A 22,316-nucleotide genomic window follows, 5' to 3' on the forward strand; every position below is an offset into this window, starting at 1 on the left:
GAACTTTTCTCACCGTGCTCCACCCATTTCATCCGAGACCGTACAACCAAGCCAGCTGTTTCCTGACTTTCCAAGGACTGAAGTTGATATCAAGGGTATTACTTGCATCACTGTTCACTGGGATGAGGCTGTTGAGTTGGCTGCACGTTTGTAGAGCCCAATACGTAACAAAATCCCAGTACGTATCAATTTGATCTTACACACGTTCACAAATCTGTTTAGCACACGATTTAAGTGAGAGAGTTTAAATAATTTTTATGTGGAGTCGAATCAATTTTTCTATAAAAGAACATGAAACAGCAGGTAAGTGTGTATTGATTTGGCCGAAGTGATTTTGAGCAAAATATAACATGTGGGCCTATAATTTGCGCTATAAGTTTATAACTCTATAATAAAATCCGTGGCTTCAACATAACCTTTTTCAACATGATATTTGCAGGAGCATGCAGGTGAATGTGAGTTTGAGTTGATCAAATGTCTGGAGGCAGGATGCGACAAGTCTTTAAGACTGAGAGCACTCGATCTTGCACACCATCACGAGAAACCCATGAAGAGGTCTGTCAGCTCATGGTACGAGACGGTTAGCTGCAAGAATTGTGGGGAGGAGCAGGTCTACAAGAAAATGAAGGTAGGTTGTGACAATATGAATAGGAGGTGTGGAAAAATACATTCATTGATTAGTTTCTATCACTCAAGCTTAACTAAGATTTTACATTTCACATTTCGACGGCGAGCCGCGGCGTTTTGATCTTTATCGATCACCTCAGTTAGGTGATCTCTTAGTCAAGTTGTTAGACTGCATATCCTCCGTCAATACACGCTTTTTCAATGGGAAATGAACGTTGCTGGGATGATGTCACGATGAGGATAGGCCTATAGCATTTATTCCGTATTGAAAAGCGCCGTGTACTGACGGATATGCAGTCACCCGGCGGAGGAACAACAGGCTCCCCATCTTATCATAATACTACAATGTCACTGAGCTATTATAATAGGTCCAAAAGTCAAAAGTGCCTAATTTGCATAAATCCAAAATGGCCGCTTATGCCGGGTGAAATTCCAAATTTGGTCAATTGTTGTTAAAAACCATACCATTACCAATGTAGGCTATCCCTTTTGTCATAAGGATTCAGAAAAAGTATGACCTATCTCCGATGTACATTTTCTTGAGTTATAGGGGAAAAGGTCAAGGTCGTGTGTCATGAATTGGGGGCCAAATGCGTTACATGCTCAAAATTAGAAAAATAATCACGCTTTCACACAAAAATGATTGTAATTCATCTCATGTTTGTCAGAAACCTATAATTTTTATATCATCATAAAGCTGAAAGTGTAAGGAAGACAATTGTTCAACTTTTAAGTTGATATACAGGGTGCCACAAATATTATATAGGGTGGAAAAGTTACATTTTCGTTGAAAAAGTTAAAAAAATGGTTCCTCTCTTACTCACTAACATAAACACCTGTTCTGCTAAAATCTTTTTAGATGTGCTAATAACATTGTAGGCTCTCAAAAAAAGCAAACTTGTAATGATGAGTTATGTAGCCTAACTGAGATACAGGGTGTTCAAAAGCCGTACATAAATTTTTATGATTTTTATGACATTATCAATCAAAACTTTTTTCCTATATGTCCTACACAAAAACCAATGGCATATTTGAATTCCTCATCAAATTTCCTTCTAAAAAATATTAACTTTTCCAGAAGTAGGGTAACTTCTTCAACAAATATGACATTCCGAACATTTCGGAGCACAAATGCATGCTTAGTACAGTAACGTATAGGAAAAGCCTAGAACCCATGACACTGCAGAATGCAGCACATTAACAACAAATTAAACCAGCTTGGAGTAAAATTGGTCAAGTTACCTACATGTGTACTAGACATAAATATCAAAACAATTGTACATAATTCATCCTAATACCTTGCTGGGTTATGAAGTTACAGTAAAAAATAAATTTGAGAGGCACTGAAAATCAATATTCCCTATGCTTAAACACACGCCTCAACCGTAGACTTTGCATCGTTTGAATTGCAATATCTCAAAAAGTAAATACAGTGTGAAGTTTTTACTTTCCACAGTTTTAGGTAGATAAATTAGCAACAAAATGAGACCATTTCTAGTTCAATAGCTCTCTACATTCTTGAGATCTGGGCCAAAACGTCTTGAATTAGTTTTTTAAATGTAACACCACCACCTTTTCCTATACCCCAATTCATGACGCACGACCTCAAATGTTAAAATTAAATGCTGATAGGGGCCTAAACATTAAGTTTAGGGTAAATTGGGGTATATGGAACGGTGGGGTAAATGGAACGCTGAGAATACAATTTCCTCATGCAATCAAGAACAAAATTGGACAACATCATACCGAGTGCTCCATTTATCCCAACGCCATAGATTCCGCTTTTGTTTCATACCCCAAACTTGGGTTTACTCGGTATTGGAGTGGAAGAAAATCTCAAAGGTTGTCACTGAACATAATTTGAATACTGTGCTGAGAGTTGTCATACAATATTGGCAATATGTTTGTTATCTACAATAACATAAATGTTTTAAACAAATAAATAGCAGATTTTAATGATGAAATTATGCAAATTAATATGCTAATTAGCAAATTAATTGGGTTAGTTTCATGGTAGATTTAGGCCCCCATGATTTATTTTTGTAAATCTGACAACCATTTTTTTCCGTTATGTAGGGCCTACCAAGAGAAAGTGCATTTTTACATGGAATTTTACCATGTTTATAAAAAGTCATGAAAACAAAATTATTGTTATTATTCTTTTGTTTAGTCACAAAATATATGTTAAATAAAATATTCTGATGTCTTTTCAATGTAAATATAGCTATGAATAGGCTCCTTGCAAATAATGCCCCTTGTTCCAATTACCCACCCCACTGTTCCAGTTACCCCAATACCCCCAAACAAACAAAAAACGCCTCCCTCTAGCTCTCCTCTTCCCTCACTTAGGCCTACTTTTGAAACATTAATCATTAAATACTCGGCCTTATTTTTGTAAGCTCATACGAAATAAAAAAATAAAGGGATAAAATGCGGGGGGACTAGACCTATCGGTGGGAATTTTTGTCGAAAGAAAAAAAAAAAGGGGGGGGGCAATTTAGTAACGCTAAAAAGTGGGTGTGATGGATTATTTGAGTGTGCATGTGTTGGGGCCACAGGGGCAAATCCATCAGGGGCGTAACCAGACCTGACCTTCGGGGGGTGAGGGTGGGGCAATATTGGAAAACTTCCCAATTTCTGATCAAAAGTTTTAGTATTTATGTGCGAGCGGCTTGCCGCAAAGCGTTAAACGGGTGGGGTCCAGGGGCCCGCCTTAGGGCCCCTGGTGGGGCCAGCTAGGGGCACTGAGAGGGCGCACCACCAAATCACTCCACGATTTATGTACCAGTGAAATTCGGTTAAAATAGTCCATAGGGCCTGCACTTTGGCTCGTTTTTGCAGGTTTACATGGTCCAATAATCACAAGATGACTGACATGTGGTAACAAAGGAAGCAGTCACTGCAATTTGATTATGTCCCATATGATTGGCCATTCAAGACACCCCTGTGAATATACTATAGCGGCCTTTTCAAAATATAATACCTGTTTGCTTGACTGTATTGACAATACCCGGGAACAATACACACAGTATATGCATTGGACAAACTTTTAACAATAAGCATGATAAGTGATGATGTGACCTCCAGATTTATACATCGTTCGTCTCGCACACTGACAACATTTGATTGAATGGACTGTAGGCTACTGCGCCGTGATTACGGTGAAGGACACCGGTTCAAATCCTTTGTTTGGAGCCAATCGATAAAAGCATGCAGGGCTTCTATACACCTATCCGACTTCGCCATTACTGCGGTGTCCCCGATGTAAAACTGCGGTGTCCGAGGTCGGGGGTTCCATCCATTATTTATTTTGTGCTATATAGTATTGTACCCGGAAGTTGTACACAACAGTGATATTCAATACACAATCATGCGTATTGAATTACGAATTAAATCTCCCGCTCTGGTACATCTGTGTTGCCGTCAATAGAGGGCCAAATACAGTAAACGCTTCTCGGATTGGTGTATACCCATGTACAGTTTATCCCTACATAACCTATGTCTTGAATACGCTGGCAAAGTTATGTAATAATCGGATTAATACTATATAGCAGTAGGTAAAAACAAGTTTTGAATAATCCGCGCTATAAAGTCCCATTCAGTGATCCCAGCGAAAGTGAAAAAAAATCAAATTGTTACGTTTATAAATTTTTTTGAAAAAAACAAATGGCAAAAAAACAAAACAGGAAAACGACAGTATTGACGAAGTTGAAGCCCCATTCAAATACATGTAGCTAATTTATATACTGTCAGTACCGGTATATAAATTACAGACTCGCGTAAATGCATTATTTTTTGTCTTAGACACACGGTTTTCGGCTGAACCACTGCACTAGCAAGCTATGTTAGCACATCTATGACAATGACGAAAGGTACAAAATCAGCCATAGGCCTTTAGATAGCAGAAGACACAAAAGTGGCGTTTTATGACCTTTGACATTCTTTTGTGGCGAGTGACATGGTCTTTCAATTCACGCCGAGTGTCCTTGACAGGTTTGACTATGCTTCAGTGGTCATGAAAGAATTCAAAAGATAACCTCTGCCCCAATAATCCCAAGCAATTGTCTAAAACTGCTCCTCGGATCATAAGAACTCAGTCCTCAAATGATAGTCATAATAATGTCCAAAATATAAAAATTACTGACTATCATTGAAGACTGAGTTCCGCATCTAGTATCCAAAATCTGAATTTTGATGATTTTTACGATCGTCGGGATGAAAAAAATCAAAAAATCACTGAATGGGCCTTTAGTTCCTCTCCTTACCTTGGCAATATAAATCAAAGAAAAATAAAGAAAGAAAACAAGAAAAGAAAATTAACCAAATTAAGGGATCTGGAATGAGCGTTTTGAGCGTTTCGATAGTATTTTTGTGGGACATGAGAGCACATCAGACATATCGAATTGCATTCTGAATACGCAGAATGTCTTTCTGATATCAAATAAATTTCATTGTTTGAAATTCACGATATAATACAAATTTTATGACAAATTATTAAAATTTGATATTTTTCACATTTTTGATAAATAACAGTCCTCGAAGTAAATATCATAAATCTAATGTTATATTCTTAAACAGTCCCTGGCATGATACCATACATGTATAGGCCTATGTATAGTAAATTTGTCTGCTTTATCTGTTTTGTGCTGTTTAAGGAAATGGTTAAACATAATTTCCATAAAATGTAAGCTTTTACTGTCAGCTAGATATGTCCCCTTTTAATTTTGAGCAGAACAAGTGAGGTAAAGCAAAGAAAATTGAAATTTACTACTACTAGCGCCAATGAATGTTATAAGATTGTAAAACGGTACGATCCTCTGGGTCGGGGGTGTGTGTGGGAGTGTGTGCGTACGTGTGTCCTGCACGCGTATTTTTTTTCTGCAACTATAACGGGACGCAATACGATACCGGTATGTTATAAGAATCAAACTTACAAGAAAGATGGCTCTTGTCAAATCCTGCAATTCTGTCAGAGAAAATATGCATATTTGCATCAAATTTTTAATTAATTGACATAATTGATTAATTAATAAATATTTTATTTAATGATTTACCATAATTCCAAATATGTCAAACAATATGTCAAATTAAAGCTAATGAAATGCTTTATAAATTGGTCAGAGCGCATTTTGCAGAATGCATTTAGTACTTTAGTTACATGATTCCAAACATTCTATTCCAAATTTTTGCTATACACGCTGTACTTTTAAAATCCGCGCCTAATCAATAATAATAGTCTTTCATTCCATTGTCAAAGTACTGTGCTCCCTGTAGCTGTAGCATTATGGAGTGACCAGGTCCTAGAGTGTGATGATTTTGTAGCAGATGACAGTGCTCATTCAAGCCTGTCAAGGTCAGTTAGTAGCCACTTGCTGAATGGATGGCCATGATCAGCTATCAAAGAGATGCCTTGTGCAGCTGCCAATCACAGTAGAGGTTTGATAACATTTGGTTAAAACCCAAATGTGATATAAGGACAAAGCTGTGCATGTTGGTACTTAATTGTTTGGATTCTTACGTTGAAATTCCCTTGTATTAGTATTTTTATGTGTAGTGTATAGTGGTCATAAATTATATAGCTTTTAAATTTTGGGCATTTTTGCTCTGTTGCACTGTACCATTATGGAATTTGAGCAAATCAATTACCGACACAAGCAGGTATACAGTGTATTATTGTAATTTTATTTCGTATCTCAGGAGCACAGCTCACTTGGTAAGGCATCAGAATTTGGTACACTAGCGCTTCGAACTTTAAATCGGAAGGTGGTGAGTTCGAGCCTCATCACGGTCACATTAATTTTAAAACCAAATATTGTTCGAACTTTTCATATTTGTTTTTCTTTTATTGTTTCTTTTCTTTGTCTTTTTTTTTCTTGTTTTCTTTATTTTTGTCTTTATTTTTCTTTGATCCATATTGCCAGTGTAAGGAGAGGAGGGAACTAACGGCCCATTCAGTGATTTTTTTTCATCCGGACGATCGTAAAAATCATCAAAATTCAGATTTTGTACAAGACTGCGGAACTCAGTCTTCAATGATATAGTCAGTAATAATCTTTTGGTCATTATATGACTATCATCATTAACGACTGAGTTCTTATGATACATCATCCGAAGAGCAGTTTCAGACAATTGCTTGGGATTGTTGAGGCAGAGGTTATCTTTTGAATTCTTTCATGACCACCGAAGCAGAGTTAAACCTGTCAAGGACACTCGGCGTGAATTGAACTGACCATGTCACTCGCCACAAAAGAATGTCAAAGGTCATAAAACATCAACTTGGTGTCTTCTGCTAGTGGTTCAGCCCTAAGCCGTGTAGGCCTATTTAAGACAAAAATAATGCATTTACGTGAATCTGTAATTTATATACTGACAGTATATATAAATTAGCTACATGTATTTGAATGGGGCTTCAACTTCGTCAATACTGCCGTTTTCTTGGGTTTTGTGTCAATTTTTTTCATTATATTTTTTTATAAAAGTAACAATTTGATTTTTTTTTCACTTTCGCTGGGATCACTGAATGGGGCTTTGCAACGCGATATATTCAAAACTTGTATTCACCTACTGTTATAGCATTAATCCGATTATTACACAACCTCACCAGCGTATTCAAGATATCCAATGCAAATAATCACCTAGATTATGACGTATCATACCGTAAATATGGCGGAGTACTCAAATTCATTCAACAAAAGCATGATTACAAGCTATTGCAATCTACCGCGACAGCTCGTCTCACACACATAACAAAATGCACAAATACGATCAAATAGGTTGACGACAACGTTTGATTGAATGCACTGCATTGTGCCATGATTACAGTGAAGGACACCGGTTCAATTCCTTTGTATGGAGCCAATCAATAATTTCACGCACATCCTCTATTATTGCCCAATTATTGCCCGGGATGATTGCACACTGTAAAAGAGCTATTGTTATAATGTTTGATGAAATCGTGTTTAACTACCGTATTTGCTTAAGAAGGGGCACAATACAGATAAAGCAGACAGATTGACTACATGTGGTACATGTATATACATATTAATATAGGGAATGTGTGTGAGTCGAGTATCACCTAATTATAATAGGGGCGTATCCAAAAATGAATTCACGCCCCTTTCAAATGTCGAGCCAAAGTGCAGGCCCTATGGTCCACCGCTTATTTCAGCTTGTTGCGGCTTTATTTTCTAAAGATATTGTCAAAATTCGCACGTTTTTAGCTCATTTGCTTCCGACAAGTGTCTACATGAAGGAATCCGAGAAAAACTCCCAATATTTTATTTCAGAGGTGAAGTTTTGGCGCGAATTTGAACAACGTCCGGTTTCAAAAATTGAGTGATTTTTTAGGGTTAAATTTGCACCTTTTTTCTTTGCGGCCAAATAGCAAAAAAAAGTAGATGGTCACCAATATATTCTGTTAAAAGAATAATATTCTACATGTGATAAGCTTTAATTTGATACCAAAAAATTATCTTTAGTACGTTTTTGCAGTGACAAAACGCCATCCAAACGTGCGTATTTTCCTGTGTTTAATATCCAATGGCGCAATCATTGGTGGTGCGCTCTCCTGAGCCCCGGTGGGGGTCAAGGGGCAGATCCCCCTGAAGCTCCAGGTTTTTGGCACTAAAATCAGTGTTTCAGAGTACAAATTTCACAATGAAAGTGAGTATAGAAAGTTCCCTCTTTCTTTCCCTTTTCTCTTCTCCCTTGAGTCACTTCCCCTTTCCTCTTCTCCCTTCCCTTTTTTCTTCCCTCTTTTTTCTTCTTTCCCCTTTCTCTTCTTCCCTCTTTCTTTCTCTTTTTTCTCTTCTCCCTTCCCTTTTTTATTTTTTCTCTTCTTTCCCCTTTCTCTTCCCTCTTTTTCTTCCCTCTTTTCTCGATCTCTCCTTCCCCTTTTCCCCGTTCCCATTTTTTTGCTCGCCTTCCCAGTTCTTGCCCCCCCCTACGCCACTGGGCAAATCCCCGATGTATCATCATCTGAAACCACCGTGAAGCAAATTATTAATATTAATGAAATGACGTCATGCACCGTGTTGCACCGCGTTTCGGTTTCGTGGCTGAAGAATCCAGAGATCATACAAATAGGTTTATCCTATAAAAAAAAATTACTACTAGTACTTGTAGAAAATTTACCGCATTTGGTGATGCGGTGCACCAAGACAATGTAGTTGTTTACTGATAAGCCTAGTAGGCCCTATTTTATTCATTCATAGGCCTACTTCTTGTAGGCCTAATTGTCTGCCAAGTGTCAATAACTTAACTTGAAGGTTAACCAAGTTAAAAGGCCGCATAATCATATTTTTCAAACCAGATTTTTTGGCATTATTTGTAATATTTACACATGTATCAACTTGCACCTGGAATCAGCCAAATTTGCTGTGTTTGTAGGTCATTAGGTCAACAGAGAAATTTTGACATAAAGTCATAATTATGACTTTATGTCTGCCCAGAGAAGATGTAGGGCGTAAGTCTGCCATAGAACTCCATGTTAAACAACCGAAATAGCCAGTGGAGTTTGTTATTGAAGCTTAAAATGGACAGAAAGCCTTCGCTGTAGTTATTTCTAATAGGCCTATTATTTCAGCATTTTGGGTAAACAATAACAAAATTAAAATTTGGCGGAAATCGTACATTATAACTTTCCTCCTTTTCACTTGGTTGCTATAATCACGAAATAACCTACCGTACTCCTTCAATTCCCGGCTTCAATTCAAGCAATTCATCTCATCTCATCTGTATAGTCAGCAAGACATCATTTCTCGACGCATCAATTTAAAACAATTTTGATTTTTATTACACTTGCGCTGGGAGACACAGGCGCTGGGATCACTGAATAGGCGTTTAACTTTACAATGAGTCCCTGAATTAATAAATTAGTTCCTGGGCCTATTTAAATCTTTAAGGTTCTGTTTCTAAGAACTTTTTAAAAAATGTAGTGAAAACATGGTAACCCGGCATGGTAACCGACACGAAGTGCCTCACAGTATGCAGTACCTTATTAATATTCATAACCTTCTCTGTGGTGGTGTATATAGTTTGAGTGCTGCAGTGTGTTGGTGTTATTTAGTCGAAATCGCGGAAGTGGCCAGGTCCAGAAACGAAAGTATCTAGCCCAAAATATCCAAATAAGTGACTTCAATTAGTCTATTTTGTGCAAAACATGTTAATTTAACGTATGGAGAAAACAGCTGGGTGACTGTTCACCTTCGTAGATTGTAAGTGTGCCGTAGAAGAAGTAAACTAAACGTGGGTTATCATGACATGACTCGTGACGGAGATGCAAGGTTGTCGAATTCTGCATTGATTATAATTCATTGTATCTCGAGCATTTTAGTTTACCGACAACATTAGTACTATATTTTTCAAAATAAGGTTCGTACAATCACTTATCTTTCTTCCCATGTTATTATCAAAATGTATATAGTTTTGTTGGTGTTTACTTCAGCCAGTTTGTGAGTTGTGTACGTTGTTGTTGTACTTGTAGTTGGTCACATGTCATGAATTGGTCATCTTTTGTGTAACATAATGTTAAATGATAAAAATATCACCAATTTTGATTCACTTCAACACAACTTTTAATGAATACATTTTACACCATTATAAGTATATATTTCTGGAAAGCTTATATTACAAGGATGCCAAATCAACATAGTATAACATCATAATACAGGGTGGGTAAGAAATATACAGGGTGGAAGATCAACAAAATTAGCATCTTTCTTGTCATGGTAAACCCCATATTTTCTTTTTCTGAAAGCTATGTAGCTCAAAATAAATATGAATTCAGAAAGACATTGCATGGGCCCTTCAAACTAATTAGGAAGAAAAACTTTGGTATCTCTTGCGTTAAACATACAGGGTGGTCAAAAATTGTAAAATAATTTTAGAATTTGTATGACATTATCAATTAAAACTTTTTTCCTCAATGTCTGGCACTAAAACTAATAGCATAATTGAATTCCTCATCAAATTTCCTTAAAAATATGTGTAATTTTGAATAAGTAGGGTGTCTCAGGCAAGAGATAGGCCATTTAGAAATGTTGGAGCATTACGTGTACACTTTGTACAGTAACATATAGGGAAAACTGCCTTAATTAGCATTTAATTTAGCAATTAATTAGTTACATCTTTTGTTACAGTTGATCTACTATGAGGTAGATCTACAGTCCAGGATTATATATGTGCAATTTGTGGTCCATGCTAGTTGTACTTTTTAAGATACAAAGGTTTGAAGTTTGCCATATTTTCACAATTTTGTGTACAATCCTATGGGGCTCACCCACCCGGCTCACCCGCCCTGGCCCTCCATTGACACATGTTACATATTGAAGTATAACTCTCAAAGTAGTTGTCCAATTGACTTGGGGTTTTTTGTATTTGATAAAGAACATAATTATCTACAAAATGACACCAAACTTTCTACAATAGGTATTATACTTTTAGAATAAACCAAGCTTGAAGTGCGAAGAAAGCGTTTTCATGTTACGGCCCCTCCATTTTTGGGTGACCTATTTGTGACATGCGACCAGTTGTACTAATTAAATTAAGTTTCAGGTTAATAGCCTTTAGCATGTTAGGCATGTTCATAAAATTTTGAAATTTAATAAATTCATCTAAAATTGCTTTCATTAAAAAGAGAATCATTTAACTTAAAAAATGAGGGTCAATCATGTATGTCAGGGTTCCCGTTAAGGGTTTTAAAATGTGCGTCATGTGTGACGCAAGTTTGCTGACAAGATTGAAAAAACTTGCGTCCAGACAGATTTTTGTGCGTCCATCTGAAATTCACGATCAATCATACCGGGAACGCAACGGCAACCCCTCCTTGCTAACACACGTACCCCGGGTCTACCTCATCAAATGTTGATTGTTAAAATAACATTTTCGCCGTGATATTCCACCTCCAGTCGCAATGATAATTTTTCTCATTTCTGCATCACTTTTTGTCCGAAACATGGTCAGAAACAGCTGCAAAAACATGCGCAAAGTCTGTCAATCTTTAGCAAATTTTCGTACTTTTACTTCCGGGTTTTACTTTTACTTCGATCCACGTGTTGTTGATGATGCTATAAAAGCTAAAACACGCGCTGCCAAAATAAAAAAAAAAAAGGTTATCATTTGGATTTTGTCTTTAAAATTGCTTTTATTCATCGTAACAATAATACTAATAAAGGAAACGTAGATTATTTATGAAAAAATAAACTTAAAATATTAAAAACTGAATATTGTCAGGTTGTGATAAATAACTAAATAAACATTAACTGCACGTCGTCAGTTCAGCATGCTTTGTAAACAAACAATTGCATCAATTGGGACTTTCCCCATCAAACAGCGATCGCAACGGAAAGCATGCAAAAAGTGCACGATTTCCTGACGTTGCATTTACAAATATTGCAGAATTTACTTCAATTCTTAGCAGGTTGGTCAAAATTTTGGGGCTTTTATTATCGTAAAAATAAAACAATTTCTTATTTTGTCATCAATCAATGATTAAATTTGAAGTTTTGTCTGCGTCCACATGGACATAAAATACTTGATTAGCCATGTGAACTTGCGTCCAAATTTGTAAAATACGCGTTTGGACTTAATGAGCGCACTACTAACGGGAAGCCTGATGTATGTACAATTGGCAAGTTAAGACAGGATCTTGGTGCACACATTTGCATTCATTGACATTAGATTACGTTAGTACAAGGAACTTATACGATGTCCTCATTCACAAACTGATACTATCTGTCCATCGTATAAGACTGTTACCGTACGGCAATGTGGTGAAGGAATATTACACAGTCAAGAATAGGCTCCATCATTTTTTTTATTATGATCCCTCCCAGTCTCCCGAAACATCAAACATCAAAAGCGTTGCACTTATACTTACTTAAGACTGTCCTTTTTCACATAACGCAGACAAAATAGGGTCAACTTGCCTAGAAATGGCCAAATTTTGGCAAGAATCTCTGTGTAATCCTATGCAAGTCCCACATCACATCCATCACATCGTTATCGGCGATCGAGGTTTTTTTTCTTCTGAAGTTTGGTTGGTACCCACCAGCGTCATGCATGTGACGTGACACAGCTAAAATAATCGACCGGGAATCGGGGATCGTTAAAACGTCAACAAATTTCAAAACACAGAAAGCAGTAAACTTAATGGCAACGGTCCGAATTTTGAGCCATACAAGTTTACGTGGTGAACTAAGATTAGGTATGCCAGGTGAATTTAAATTTGCCATCAAACCGCATCATTTTATATATCAAATTAAAGCCCTTGAGTACAGAAAGCCAAAACTGTACTACCCGTGACTTGGTGTAATGTCATGTATGTGCAACCAATTGGCAGTATTTTGCGATTTATTAGTTGAAATCAATATACCCGCCGGCTATGGAAGACATGATCATAATTTCTCATACAGGGGGAGTACTGGAGTAGATTTCAAATAGAGTCATCCATTCGGGTAACCCTGTTTGAAATTCACACTGCCTGTTGTAATGTGGAAGATTAACATGATTAAGGGGGTACTACACCCCTGGACAAGTTTGTACCTATTTTTGTATTTTTCTCAAACATTATAGCGCATTGGTGACAAGTGGCTAACTCCACAGAAATGGTTTATTTTCATAAATTTTAAAAGTTCATTCAATGCTTCCAAGTTATTGTTTCCTGGAAAGTAGACTAACAAAGCTTTCAGAAACCACTTTTGTTTTTTGCCTTGCACAATTTAATATATTTTTATGACAATTTGAAGTAGTGGGAACTGGAACAGGTTTGTGTATCCCTAATTTTGCAGGAAATTGCTGATCTTATGAGTATTGCTGATCCCAGTGTACATGCACAAAAGATATGTATTAGTGGTTTAATATTAGCTTTGATATCTCTACTGCAATTCCAGAACAAAATTTAAACCCATCAGTAACATTATAAATGTATACTACGGCCTTCAAATGTGGGTATTGAAATGTCCCGTCTGTCACAGAAAAACATCAAAAGTTGTTTATTTTCCATATTTTAATATATTTTGTTCAAAACTTAATTCCTATCTCATATCAAGTAGGCCTCATATAAAAAACAAAGTAAAATTGTTCACTGACATTTAGTATAGAAGATATTCCATCTCAAAATGTGTCCGTCTGTCACATTTTAGCATTCTTACCATGTACAATCAAATGGGGGGACATTTTCAAGTCAGAAATTTTTTTTTTTTTTTCAGATTCATATTCTGCACTAAATTTTGGCAAATAAAAAATGATTTAATGCTCATTTTGACAATTAAAATTCCATCTGGTAGTCAAACCATTGTAAACACTAAAATTTGATCATTTTATGGGTACTGGCTGTTTGAGGTTGACTCCCTTCGCATGCGAGGCCTCAAATGATGTTTAAGGTAATATTTTATCATGATTAGATGTTGTTTGTAATTTCTGTATGAAAATGAATCCCACAAAGTATATTTGAGCAACTCACCATTGCTCTAAAGAACACTGTAAAAAATGTTCAAAAATGGTCCCGTCTGTCACGTCCCGTCTGTCACGACTTTGGCGAGCTCAGGTATAAAAATCTCAGCTTTGTATTTTTTGAGTATGATGTTTACTGAAAGTTTATGTACCAATGTTTAATTTTGACAGCATTTTTCAATAAATCTCACTTGAGAACAGATGGAGTTTTGCAAGAATGTACTTTAAAAAAAAAAAAGGGTGCTTTTTCCGTCCGTCTGTCACGCTGTATTTCAATTTGCAACCATACAGCCATTGAATCACTTGGTTTCATCTTGTGTGTTTTAAATTAAATTATGACATGTTCTCTTTGACTTGGAGTATAATAATTTGGGATAGGTCTTGTAGATTTTTTTGTTGAGGCATTTGAAAAAAAAAGAGCCTATCTAAATGTCCCGTCTGTCACGCTGGAGTTAGCCAAGTAAGATAATAGGGGCAAGGACTACAACTACTGCGCTGAAAATTCAGCAACTCAAGGCAAGTAGTTATTGATTTATTGATCAAGTATTGGTTTTCCCTCATTTTTGACTGTAACTCCACAACTGTTGTCTCTGCTGAAATAAAATTTCCAGTGCAGTAGTTGTAATCCTTGCCCCTATAATATACATATTTTACATGTCACCAATGCGCTTTAATTTTTGAGAAAAATGCAAAAATAGGCACAAAATTGGCCAGGGGTGTAGTACCCCCTTAAGGTCATGTCTTTCATAGCTGGGACTGGGTGTATGATTGTTTAACTGGAATAACCCAATGGATTGATACATGTACATTTCAGAATATTTAAAACTAAAAACTAATACAAAGAAACTCAGACAAAAACAAAACAACAATATCAACAAAACAAATGAAGTATAACATACCAGGGACTGTCACTTTTTCTATGTTATAAATCTGAACAAATAAAAATGCCCTATGCCAGAATTCAAATTGCATACAATGCACAGGTACTTTGCCTATGGTTGGTGTTGTGGAGCTATCTGTATCTCTTTCATACACTCCTCTAGAGATAGTGCGAACCAATCAGAGCAAACCTTAGTAAATACTAGGGCCCGTGCATACATATGGCTCAAAATAAGCTAAGGTGTCATAAAAGTGTAACACACAATTATTTTTCCAGCTCTTTTCTTTTGGTCTCCAACCAGGTTTAAATTATAGTATGCACATAATATCGTTCATAATACACTAAAAAGAAAGATAAGTTATAGACCATTTACTTCACAAATTTAATTTTCTAGCCCTTGCGTACGTTATATTTGACAGACACAATTTTGATGATTTTCTGCAATCAAATAAAAATTTATAAAGTATTACATAAGGTATTTTGTGGTTATTTAGGTGTAGGACCTACAACAACTGATTGTGGAAAAAAATGTGTCCAAATATTACAATAAGGAGGATAAATTGTTATAAATAAAATATGTGTGTCTGTCAAGCCATAACATACACGCAAGATGTCTGTCAAATGTAACATACAGAATAATAATTTGGCAAAAACAGTAGTTCAAGATGGGAAATTGAATAAAGATCACATGCAGTTTATAAATCACATGTTTTAAAACACTTTTATAAACTCTAAACTATCATCATAATGTGAACATCAAGTGATTTTTTATTTTTTAAGCGTATTGCGTATGTTACTTTTGACAGACACATACAAATCTTGCGTATGTTGCTTTATGTACAAATGTTTGACAGACAACACTTAACAATGGATTGTGTCATCAAAAAGCTTCTCCTCACAAAGTGATAGTGCCACAAAGCTAGGTGGAGCTAAATGCTATGTCATGTAGCATAATTAGCTGTATCACCCTAGTTTAGCAGGAATTACAGCACCGTCTTGCGTATGTTACTATTTGACAGACATTTCAAGAAAAATTTTAAAATTGTTATATGTTCAAAAAAGATGGCAGCCACTTACAAATTGATTATAATATGGAGAAATGAAGTTATTTACAATAGATTTACCCTTTAGTTTATGCTTCAAGTCTTTGTTTATAAAAACGGAGGGACTTCAAAATCAATCAAAAGTTTGACAGACAATAGTAACATACGCAAGGCAAACTTTTAAATCCTTTTTGATCTGTTAACTTATAATTCATAATGCCTCTTTCTGTTTGTTTGATTGGTTTACTGCACCATTTTGGGAAACAGGTCACATGAATTTCTATAAGGATCCATAAAAAAAATTAAAAGCTGTTGAAAAAAGGCGTCTCTTGGCATGTTACAAATAAAAGTGTAAAAATAGGCATTTTTACAGCTATTTTTTTAATTTTTTTTATTATTTAGAGTGAAAGGATTTTACTTAAATTGTGTATGCTATGTCTTTACTACCTAAACTTGCCACTAAACTAGCAAATATTCCATTTCTATAATTATTATTTTAAAAAAAAGATGTCAAAATATATGGCTATAATATGACACCTTAGCATATTTTGAGCCATATTGTATTGCACAGGTGCGTAGTACGCGCAGTATTTCGGACGCGTTCATTTTTCTTGCTGGAGGATGCATTTATATTTACTTGCATTTGCCAACAATTTTAGTGGCAATTTTGTAATAAAAATAGCAAAAATCACCTGTTTTTTTGTGTATGAAAAAGGTTAATTAATGCTATTATCACTTGTTGCTAGAGAAATTCTTTAAAATAATGCTCTTGTACTGAGATGTTGATGCGTCTAATGCACTCCTCCCTTCAGGGCTCGTGCATTAGATGCATCAACATCTTAGTATGTGTGCATTATTTTGTACAATTTCACTCTCAACAAGAAATACGCATTTATTAACCTATAATTAATATATATTGACTCATGTATGAATGTATTACCTTAGTCTGGGGCGGACATTTTAAAAATGAATTAAGAAGAGCAGCAACAACATCACTTTCATTACATTCCAGATGTTTGAGGAAATTTGCACGAGTCCGTTTTATTTTAGGGCCATTTGTCTATAAATGTAACTGGTCTTTACATGTAGCCTACTTGTATGGAGAGAGTGCCGATTGAGGGCGCTATAATCCCCATTTTAGGAACAAAAATGTGATTTAAAAAAAACGGACTCGTGCAAATTTTCTAAAATTTTCAGAGTATGTAGTATGAACACGTAGAAATATAGCCTAATCAAGTAGTTGCCCTATCTGCTCTTCTCCAAAAAAATAAAAAGTTCTATACATCAATGATATTTTCATAAATTACTTTTTCAGATGGCTACTGCCGATGAGACTACAAAGACCAAAGAGGAAACCCCACCCCAAGAGGTTTTTGTCACTATAGACTTGGTACATTACGTCTTAGACGGGGCAACGGAGGAGTTGTGTAAAAGTCTCGACCCAGCCAAAGCCCAAAGACGACTCATAAGCACACACCATCTATCTGGAGATGACAACAGAGAAATAAACTCAATTCCAAGATTAGATAAAAAAGTTGAGAAACTGTTAGAAATATTGAAAACATGTGAAGTAGAAGCTTATACCGTGTTTGTGCAAGCTCTATATGAATTCCGACCTGAACTGTATGAACATGTGAAGGCCATTGAAGGGCACTACCTAACAAGTAAGTGGGGGATGAGGCTGTCATTCGGGTCACCTACCTTTAAAGATTTTCTGATGTGAAGGTCAAGTTATACCAACGACTCTCGAGATATACTATAGGATAAGCCACTTGTTTGCACAAATGAAGTCAGTCACACAGCCAATGGGCGATGCATGTGATGGCATAGCTGTAGGCCTACGTGTAGGAGTGTATCACCTGTGGAAGAGATGATGCATGTTTACGTTGACCATCGTTTAATAAAAAAAAATTAAATGGCGTAAAATGGCGAACATTTGGTCGAATCTTTCCATTACTATCATATCGTGAAAAACCAAATAGCTGAGGAGTTAGCTCAATATACTAGGAAAATATTTCTTCGATGACCCCATGACGAGACTGGCTAAATAAGCTGTATTTTTGCTGGAAAGGGTCTGAATAATTGGCAGTCGATGTGCACCATCTTGGAAAATATTTAGGGTACCAAACTCCCCAGCAACTGTCAATCAAACTACCGTAAACTACGGGATAAGTCTGTTTCAGTATTGAAGTAGTACACACTACGTTGTCGTGCACATGTACACGTAAATTTTAGGCTAAGCGACTAGTACAGTACCAAACTCCCTAGCAACCGGTACCAAACTCCCTAGCAACCGTCAGTCAAACTGCCGATGTGTCAGTCAAACTGCCGTGAAGTGACTTCAATTTTTATACAGGGATTGAATACGAGTGCCACGGCCCTGGTTATACTCTTAGTATAATATACCAATCAGGCTTATAACATACCGTCGGCAGAGTGCTATACTATCGTAAGTGCAATAGAATGTAATAGCTGCCTTTTGTTAAACACCTATTGTTTGCAGCACAATCCCCTCATTGTAAAGTGTTGATGTTCTGTATTACTTGCCTGATATACCCAAGATATCACCTTTACATGTAGTACATACATAGTTAGGTGCTTTTCTAGTGTTATTGGTTAAAAGTAAGTACATTTATTGAAATGTTGCAAATGGCAGCTATTGCATTCTACTGCACTTACGATAGTGTAGCACTCTGCCGACGAATTATATATTGCACACAAAAAGTATCTGTACACAATAATTTATTATAAAGGACACTAAACCTAATAAAATAGTCAATGACTTTAATTTGTTCTGCATATTTTGATACCTCATGCGGCACAATGCAACTTTATTTTGTACCAATTTTAATGAAAAAACTGCATTGCAAAAAGAGACAAATGTTTACATAGACTTCTCTCTCGAAAACACGCTAATTATGACAGTGAGTGAGTGTTGATCTGTCACGCTGTAATGAGCCGATTATAAAAGCCGGTGGGAATTGCCCTGATAGGAAGAAATATCCCAAATGTGTCATTTTTGAAATGCTCTTTTTATTCCATTCAATTTGGTATAACTTGAGGGAATAAAGTCACATCTTGTTGAATGAGGTGTCAAAATTATCCATCTATTGATTACTTAATTTGGTAATTTAGGCTCAATATGAAGAGTTTTGATGCAAAATCCCTTACATCCATTTGAGTAAATTTGAGAACACATAAAAAAAATCACTGATGTAAGGTTTTTTTTGGCGGGATGCTCATCCTACCCAAGCATCCTGCCAAAAACTGAGTGCTTTTGAATTGCAAACCCCCATATATCAGTACATTTTTATGATTTTCTTTAAATTGATTCAAGTAGATGTAAGGGGTTTTGCATCAAAGCTGTTCATATAGTAGGCCTAGTGTCTATAAGATTTTTTAAGTGTGTATGGATAGTTTTTGTGCCCAGTGTATTTAAAGGTGGGTGACCCGATTGACAATTTAATTTTGAGCTGAACAAATGGGGTAAAACTAACAAACTCACTATTTACTCCCAATTCCAGAAAAATACAGCACTAATTATTTGTGATTAAAATATTTTATCCTGTTTTGCTAAATTAAACATAGCTTAATCCTAATCCTTTGGTTAGAACTAACTGGCATTCAACAAAAATCAATTTCTGGAAAAAAAAAATTTTTGTGGCCAATTTTTGGAATTTTTTTCTGATATTTTTGGGCCAATTTTTGGTGTGCTATGACAATTAAGCCCAAAGACTTGTACTGAGACTAATATCAGGTTACGTATTCTAATATTTAGAAAACATATTAATAATAGCTGTTATTTGAACTAATAATTTTAAATAAAATATAAAATTATGAGCAAACTCATAGCCTACATGTATACTCAAAGCATGCAAAATTGCATATTTGGGGCCTATTTTCCTTCAAATTGCAAAAATTGAAAACATGTTACTAAAGGATTAGAATTTAACCGTTTCATTTGGCAAATCAGGATAATATTTCTTTAATCCAAAAAATTAGTATTTTTGAGCAAAATATCGCCTATTGTTGCGTGTCACTTCGGCGATCGTGACTTGAGGTCGGTCGGTTTGATTGTGTTATAAATGAACATCCCATAAGCTACATACTACATACTGTGTTAAGTGTTATGAGCATTGAGCATGTGTTTGACTAAATATCAATTAATCCTTGAATTTTGCATGGTTTATTAGTTTATTTTAAAAAGTACATATGTGACACGATCTGGTCCATGGGGGCCAAAGGCGGCACATTTGAAACTGAGATAAAGGTATATAAAAATATAGAGTAATAAACAATAAAATACATAAGAAAATATGCATCAAAAAACTTCATAACTTTAAAACCAAGTATGCTAGACCTTTGGTGTTTTTCAGTAAATGATAGCTTATTGTATGTATAATGTAATAATTGCAGTAACTCAATTTTCAAAAATGCCTCCTCTGGCCCCCATGAACCAGATCGTGTCACATATTACAAATTTGAAAAAACAATTGAAGCCGTCCTCTGCAAATGTCACAATATTATTTTAACTCTAATTTCAAATTGTAAAAATTCTGCCACTCATCGCACCAACCTCCTGCTTGTCATTTTTACTTATTATAGGTGGAGCAAGATCGAAGAAGCGTCCCAGCAAACCATCATCAGCCGGTGCAAGCAGTCAAGGATCATCAACAAGTGGGGGCGCTAAACCAGGGAACAGCAGTCGACAATCTGCAGGAGGTTGTAATTATGGCAACCGGCAATACAGCCAGCAGGCAAATGTGAACTTCCATCAATTCAATGTCCGAGCAACTCAGATTAATGTACAGGGAAAAGTTATCAACATCGAAGGCGACCAAACCATCGTTGGCGGAAACGTGTATAATTTTCCCGGTAATGTGACTATATACAAGGATAAGGCTTATGGGGATAAACCGTACCAGAAGAAATGATGCAACGCAATTACTGTGTATAGACCATTCTCATAGAAATGCCTGTGCTGAAATAGTGTTAATCTCATGAGTGCTACAATGTACCTGCTGATTGATTGGTCACAAGAGAACTGTTATGTTTTATTGAGCCAATCAGCAGAATGGTAAGAAATATAAGTGTTAACCATGTGAGTACTAACTAGCTGGTTGGTTACAAGAAGACTCATTATGTTTTATTGAGCCAATCAGCAGAATGGTAAGAAATATAAGTGTTAACCATGTGAGTACTAACTAGCTGGTTGGTTACAAGAAGACTCATTATGTTTTATTGAGCCAATCAGCAGAATGGTAAGAAATATAAGTGTTAACCATGTGAGTACTAACTAGCTGGTTGGTTACAAGAAGACTCATTATGTTTTATTGAGCCAATCAGCAGAATGGTAAGAAATATAAGTGTTAACCATGTGAGTACTAACTAGCTGGTTGGTTACAAGAAGACTCATTATGTTTTATTGAGCCAATCAGCAGAATGGTAAGAAATATAAGTGTTAACCATGTGAGTACTAACTAGCTGGTTGGTTACAAGAAGACTCATTATGTTTTATTGAGCCAATCAGCAGAATGGTAAGAAATATAAGTGTTAACCATGTGAGTACTAACTAGCTGGTTGGTTACAAGAAGACTCATTATGTTTTATTGAGCCAATCAGCAGAATGGTAAGAAATATAAGTGTTAACCATGTGAGTACTAACTAGCTGGTTGGTTACAAGAAGACTCATTATGTTTTATTGAGCCAATCAGCAGAATGGTAAGAAATATAAGTGTTAACCATGTGAGTACTAACTAGCTGGTTGGTTACAAGAAGACTCATTATGTTTTATTGAGCCAATCAGCACAATGGTAAAAAATAGTAAAAGTGTTACCCCTTAAGTGCTACCTGCTGATGTTTTATTGAGCCAATCGGCAGTATGTTATGAAATAGTGTAGGCGTTAACCCCATCTGCTGATTGGTTACAAGAAGACTATAATGTATAGTATTATGTTTTATTGAGCCAATCAGCAGCATGTTATGAAATAGTGTAGGTGTTAACCCCATTAGTGCTATCTGCTGATTGGTTACAAGAAGACTATAATGTATATTATTATGTTTTATTGAGCCAATCAGCAGCATCGCGTGGGTTAAACCCAAGAGCAGTGTTAACCAGCTAAGGCACACAATTGGTGAAGTACTCACCAGGGTTGGTGCAAAGTCTTTCAGGAAGAAGAAGAAAAAAGGTTTTCAGTCCAATTTGACCATAATTTTATTTATATTTTTGGCCCAAGTCTTATGCTAACTAGAGCGATAACCGCACCATAGCTGAACCATGTGGCTTTGGCAGTATATTGTGGTAGGCCTATACC

At 36.0% G+C, this 22,316-nt stretch overlaps 1 protein-coding gene across 1 annotated transcript; it reads left to right on the forward strand.

Moving 5' to 3' along the window:
• The first annotated feature begins 291 nt into the window (after positions 1–291).
• Positions 292–21,343, forward strand: LOC140138886 (uncharacterized). The gene is made up of 4 exons (XM_072160670.1): positions 292–303; positions 440–628; positions 17,318–17,666; positions 20,608–21,343. Exons 1-4 carry the CDS (start codon positions 292–294, stop codon positions 20,934–20,936), a joined length of 879 nt encoding a protein of 292 aa, XP_072016771.1. The 3' UTR covers positions 20,937–21,343.
• Positions 21,344–22,316: the final 973 nt, after the last annotated feature.

This window comes from Amphiura filiformis, chromosome 2 (assembly GCF_039555335.1).
Source record: "Amphiura filiformis chromosome 2, Afil_fr2py, whole genome shotgun sequence".
In the NCBI taxonomy this organism is placed as follows: domain Eukaryota; kingdom Metazoa; phylum Echinodermata; class Ophiuroidea; order Amphilepidida; family Amphiuridae; genus Amphiura; species Amphiura filiformis.